Below are 6,881 nucleotides of genomic sequence, written 5' to 3'. Positions count from 1 at the left end.
TTCTTGTCTTCAACAAAATACCTGAACATAACTTGTTTGCATAAATATTGTAAATTCAATGTTACTTATTCAAATAGCACAATGCTTAAACTGCACCTGCCACTGAGGTTTCTCAAAGATCAGGCATGCAGAAGTTTCTGAAGTGGGTCACTGAAATCAATGGCACCACAAGCAAAAAAAGAATATAAAAATAGTTTAATACTATGTTTATAATGTATGATTTTTAATGCATTATATTAACAAGGCCCAAACATGTCAGGAAACACATCATGCAACTGCAATGTCACCAGTTTTTTGACAGGTGGATAGTGCAGCCCAAAATATAGCAACCTACACTACTCTTTCACAGGAAGAAAATATGTACTTAATGTTTGTAGGCTACTTCTGCTAACCTCATTCTGAATATTCTATTTACCTTGCTCATGTAGATCCAATGGCTTCAATGATTTAAGGCACTAATATGGAACAGCTATGCAGATGAGGTGTTCTTACGACTTTGAATCACTGACCTAAAAATAGCATGGGGCCAAAGACCTCTAGGCATCTAACATTTCAGCAATGAAGTCTATACATTTCTCTCTCAATATAGATTTACTTTAAAGCTCAACTTCAAGCAGATTTAAAAAGACGACAGTTAATGCTCTACACTGGTTAAAGCATTTTATTAATTTTTTGAAAGCAGCTAGCATAAGCACTTAAAGTAGACCTGTGTAATCCCCTGTGCACTAAAACTTCAACTAGGAGTTGGAAAGGCAGCCCTAGTAGCCAATCTGGAGTGCTGCAGTGCACATGTGCAGAGGAAAAGAAAGCAGAGTGAGTAGACGGATAAGCTCATCAGTGTGCTACTACTTCTCCATTGGCCAAATCACAGGCAGGGAGGTGACCTAGTTGTACTGCTCAAACTGGAGCAGAGAAAAGTCAGGTCACAAACCTGTGTAGTCTTCTGGGCTGTGTCCACCCCATAACTGGATGCAGAAAAACACAGAGCCTGTGGTAGATAAAACATCTCATTATCTAGCTCATGTGTACATTTAGCCATTTGTCTGGAGTTCAGCTCTAATGTATAGATTCAACTGAACAATGCTTCAATAGGCAAATACTTTAAAATATGGTAAAACCCTTCCCTTACTTGCACAAGCAGTAAACTGTGAAAAAAGTATAAAAATGTGAAAAAAATGTACATGTACGTTCGAAAAAAAAAATAATGCATAGACAGCAAAGACATTCTCCGGTTTACAACATGCATTAATTTTATAGAAGTCTCCCAGTTTTTTTTTTTTTATTACAAAACATCTTTCGAAAGCACATGGTGTTTGGTCATATTAAAATATATGTTGCTATGGTAATAAACATTGGTACACTCTAAATTACCAAGAACACCATTGCATGGAATTTCAGCTTCATGTGCAAGCCATTATATAAAAGAAAATAAATGTGGCATTGTTTGATATATCACACAGGTAAATTTACCTTTTATTTCTCAGTAGGTTCTATAGCTTTCCATGACACCAGGCAGTGACATAAGGCACTTAGCAGAGCTATGCATAGTTTTGTATGTAGCCTTAGCAAAGATTTATTTTTGCAAAAACTAACTCTTTAACAGAGTGGAACATTTAAATAGACAAACTAAAACATGCAAAACCATATTAAATAATATATTTCTGGACCCTGGCATACTAAAGGTAGGACAGTAAAGAAAATCTAAAACATGCAAAAAGAACACTTTCAGTGGTAAAAAGGAAACATAAAACAAGTTAAGAACAGTACACAAAGCTGAATTATAAACAAACTTTAAGAAAATATTTTGCAGTATAAAAAGGTGTTGAAAGCAATGTAAAAGCATTTTTTAAAACTATGTGAATACCAGACGGTAGAGCATATATTATACATTCACTCACAAAATAAGTACTTATTTGCAAATAGTATATATTAACACTTCAAATTCATTTTTCATTAAATGTCTTTTCAGAATGTCTCTTCATTGACGAGGAGGAAGCTATCTCTGGAATAAAGATGGGTATAAAAAGATACCACTAAAAGTAGAAAACATATCATCAGAGTCTGAACTGGCAAGCTTGCCCCCGGTTAAGACAATAGCGACTTCATCTCCAGCCTTCAAGTGCAGAACGAGGTTGAATGTCCCTACACCACCACAAATTTGTCTTCCAGGTCTTAGGTCGCTATATTCCAGAAGCTCTCTTCTATATCCAGATGTATGCAACTGTGCTACACTGACATTAGACACTGACAGGACAGCCTCTAGGTATTGTTCCTGCTCTGGAGTGAGAACCGCAGTGACCAAGTATCGACCCTCAATGGGAGCTGTGAAGATTCCTGCAGGAAAAACAGGGCAAGAAATTGCAAAATTACAATCATGTTTCATTTACATAGTGCCAACACATTGCACTGCGCTTTACAAAGAGCACTATAGCATTTAAATATGTTTGTAACTCTTACAAATTATTACATTCTAATCATCCTAAAGCGTGGAAATGGAGACATGTGACCCAAAGACTACAAGACAACTTATACTTGTTTCTGAATAGTAAAAATAAACATAAAGATAAAGACTAAGGAAGAACATAAAAACTCCAGACAGTGGTTGGAATAAAATGAAAGAACAGACTCCAAGGGAGTCTTCAGTGGTCTTTATTCTAAGTCAATTTGGCTTTTGTAAGTCTTTAAACTTTTTGTTAGAAGGTGATCAGCTATGACAGCATTTGTATTGCTATCAATACAGGTTTCCTTTAATTTTATCAAACAATCTTTTCTAAGTCATATTCTTATTGTGACTTCCAAAAATTCAGTCCTAGGCACGTGTTTGGTTTGCCTAGATTGAATACACTGCAATGTTTAAATTACCCAACACTGCAATGTTTAAATTAATTGGAGAATAGTTTTAAATGAAACAAAGGAGATCAGCAATACTTTCATGCAGCCTGTTTTTGGATTTGAGGCTGTTGCTGGGAAAAACAAAAGCACTCCAAGGATTCATACTTGGCATCTAAAGCTTTTAGAACAATGTTAAAAGCTTCTGCCTATTTTTAAGTTGAGTTCAATTGGGGTTTTTTTTTAAGCTGAGAGCAGTAAAATACAGAATAGCCAAACCATTAGTGAGAGGACTATACAGGACTGCATGGTTATTTTTTGTCTAATGGTATATACAATATAAAAGGGGGTCTACGTGCCAAGAATAAGCTTTCCTGAATTAAAGCTGTTCAGTGGTACAGTAATAAAACACTACATTTTACAGAGCTAAACTATAGGATTTAACTACACATAATTTTATCAGATCATGTTAGAAGGACTGAGATTTTGGTTAGTTTTCCATGGAAAACTGAGTACTGTAACTGTTCATTGTGTGCAACAGGAAAAGTCATAATACTAAAGTAAAATGATAGGAACAGTGTCATGGATACTAAGCAGGCCACATATATCATTGACACAAGCACCAACTAACACTTTATTCCTCTATTCTCTCTCATGTCTAGGCTCCTTGTAGTTCTTGCAATCATTTACCACCTTGGGTTGCAGTTGTTAGGTCAAATATTTGAAGAACAACTATAGGCAATGTGTTTTTCCCCATAGTTCTCTTTAGGGTCCACGGGAGGACATTAACCTCCTCCCATGACCCAGAGCTCAGTATATCGCGGGCTATTGCCGGCAATATACTGAGAGCGCCCGCAGCCGGGACGGATCCCAACAATACTGTGGAGATCCACCCAGCTGCGTGAGTGACAGCTGGCTCTGCCTATCTAGAGGCAGAGCCAGCTGCTCCCCGCCCCCTCCCCTGCCAGTCAGTGCTCACTGCAGGGAGACTATCAGGAAGTGAGTGGATCGGCAGCATGTTTCTGCTCACTTCCCGATCGATAGAGCCAACCTGTGACAGCTTCTTTGTCACAGGTTGGCACTAACTAGGAGAATGAGTGGAAATCACTCACCTCATAGTTCTCCTTTAAGCGACATCTTAATTTAAAATAGGGCTGGTAAATAGGTGAGTACCGATCAAAAAAAATTAACGATTAATCGAGGAATTAATCGTTAATTTTTGCAGCCCTAATTTAAAATATATTGTGTCCAGTCACCTATATATATTTAGTACTCAATTATACAAACACTGCTAGCTTATATTTTATTTTTGTGCATTCAAAGTTTCTATAAAAAGGAACCGGTTATATAATTTAAAAAAATACATATCTTACAGGAGATTTCCAAATGTGGAGATATTAAAAGGGGGTATACTAGGTAGGGTATGGTGCTGCATTCTGTTATACCCCATATATTTCCAATTCACTAAATGAATAAAAGAACGGTCCGATATGAATACTTTTATGTGAACCTAAATGGGTTGAAAACACAGAACTGGCAAAACCGCAATGTTGCAGATTTTATGAAATATGTAAATATTCAGTATATGATTGGTCTCTTTTTTATGGGTAAAGTTACATGATCCAAATGGTTAATGAAAATCAAGAAAAGCTTCTCGAGTGAAGCCATTTCCCAAGGGCTAGAAGGGGTTATTTTTTGTAAAATCCAGGTCAGGTAAGGCCTACATATTTATATTAAATCATGGTTTTAATTGAAGTTTCCAAATACATTAAATGATGAATCATCAAATCACTGTATTTTAGCAGGGCTTCCAAATAGCTTACAGATGTTATCTCTGCCAAATGTATATTATAAAATCCATATGTGATCATGGAAGACAAAAGGAATGTTTCCAAACTGTGTGGGGTGGTGCTCTTTAGGTGACCCAAATAACTGATTACAGCCAACATTATTCCATAAAATGTTTAGGTAGATTGATTTGCCGTCTTTAGTAACAGCTCAAGAACAGGTAAAAAAAGCACTAATATGATTCAATCACAGAACTTTCAAAATCAAAAATAAGCTATTGACATGTATGAAAAGAGGTTAACACGGGTGCCTGCACATACCTACAACAACCTTCAGCTCCACCACCCTGTCCAAATGCTTGTATTGTTCAGGCAACACTTCCTTTTCATGTCACAGTTTTCTTGGCCCTTACTACCCCTATTCCTTCCTATTGGCACATCACAATGATGGGCTACATTAAATGGCCAAAAGGCATGTGCAGAGGCTGGAGGGAAAGGTCAAGATTCAACACTATCAGCGAGAGCCAAAGCTTTGCTTAAACAGATGGGCTCAGCATGTAGGCATATTGGGGACACTGAAATCTGGTGTGTGCAAGCACCTCTAAGTGCCTTCTCTTCATACCTGTGAGCAGCCTTAGATTGCTAAAGTAAGCCACTTTCTAATACACTAAAGGAAACCTGTCACGAAAGAAACAAAGAGGCAACCATTACTAACCAATCTTATTTAAACAAGTAGTTGTGTGGTTGTCAAGATGAGCCCCTTATTTTAATAGTTTGAATCACTGAACGGAATCAGGTATGCAGATAAAAATTCGTCTGATAGAGGTTACCTGGGCAAAAAATTAAAAGGAAATTTCAACATTAGGGACACGGATAGTGATGAAAACTGGTCCTAACCCTCTTTACTCTTTGTTTTTACTGCTGTCTTTGACCTTCCTATTCCTTCTTAATACTCTCTTACTGTTCAATCTTTAACGAGGGGAAATCTTCCCACAGGAGACACAAATATTAAAACTTGAGAGGTTCAAAACCCACCCTATCCAACAGTAAAAAAAAATTCTGGCTACACTTGGGTTTTAAGTTGATCTCTTTCAAATGCATGTCTTAAAAAAAAGTTGCAGAGACTATTGTTCCCCTTTTAAAACAAAAGAAACAAAAGCAGGACTCTCAGGTTTAGTATATACTATGAAAAGAGAAATTCCAAACCATAGTATTCATTAAAACTTCTGTGTTCGGTGTTTTCTAGGCCATGATGCCAGAACCTATAATACTTTATTAATAGCTTTAAACAACATTTTAAAGTTCCCAAATTCTCACTCAAATACAGGTGAAACTCGAATAATTAGAATATCGTGCAAAGTTAATTTATTTCACTAATGCAACTTAATAGGTGAAACTAATATATGAGATAGACTCATTACATGCAAAGCAAGATAATTCAAGCCGTGATTTGTAATAATTGTGATGATTATGGCTTACAGCTCATGAAAACCCCAAGAACCCCAAATCCACAACCTCAAAAAGTAGATTATTACATGCAATCAATAAAACAAGGATTGTACATAGAACAATATCGGACCTCTGAAAAGTACAAGCATGCATATGTACTCAGTACTTGGTTTGGGCCCCTTTTGCAGCACTTACTGCAATTACTTTTGCACGATATTCTAATTATTCGAGTTTCACCTGTAATACATTTGGAGTACATTTAAGTATGGCAAGATCAGTTTTTTGGTTGTTATTCACATTATGGTTGTTTTATTCACATGGGGAAAATCCCTACATAATATTTTATGGATTTGAAAGAAAATATTCTGTATATAAAATGATAGTACTAGACATTGGAGTTACTTGTAGTCTTGGCTGAAAATATAGATACAGCAAGAGTAGCGAAATGCGCTGCTAGATGGTTTGTTGACAAGGTCTTGGAAGATATTTCAATACTATACCAGCACAAAGAATTCGGGTCTTCTAATGCAGGCATTGATTAAAACCAAAAGCCATTGATTATATTGGAGGGTATATAATGCTATTTGGTACAACACAAGGCAGACATAAATGAAGTTATCTTTAGAGTTCAATCTCTGCTCATAGGTGGTCATCAGACATATATAGAAGCAACCCAAGAGCTAGAACATTTGCTCAATGGATGAATGATGACAAACACAACTCTATCCTATATAAAAGCACATTTCTGTGATAGCAGAAAAAACTGGTATCACTTTTAGTGGGAACAATAAGGTATCAGTAAAAAAAAAAAAATAT

The 6,881-nt window shown here is 36.3% G+C and overlaps 1 protein-coding gene across 1 annotated transcript in view; it reads right to left on the bottom strand.

The window, feature by feature from the left end:
- Positions 1–1,332: 1,332 nt before the first annotated feature.
- EMILIN2 (elastin microfibril interfacer 2) overlaps positions 1,333–6,881 on the bottom strand; it is a 58,576-nt gene continuing 53,027 nt past the window's right edge. The window contains exon 10 of the mRNA XM_018553365.1: positions 1,333–2,334. Coding sequence (XP_018408867.1) covers positions 1,997–2,334 — 338 coding nt within the window. The 3' untranslated portion in view covers positions 1,333–1,996. The remainder of the gene's footprint in view (positions 2,335–6,881) is intronic.

This window comes from Nanorana parkeri, unplaced genomic scaffold, assembly GCF_000935625.1.
Source record: "Nanorana parkeri isolate BGI_ZX_2015 unplaced genomic scaffold, ASM93562v1 scaffold7, whole genome shotgun sequence".
In the NCBI taxonomy this organism is placed as follows: domain Eukaryota; kingdom Metazoa; phylum Chordata; class Amphibia; order Anura; family Dicroglossidae; genus Nanorana; species Nanorana parkeri.
Note: the sequence above shows the minus strand (reverse complement) of the source record. Positions and strands in the feature narration are given on the sequence as shown.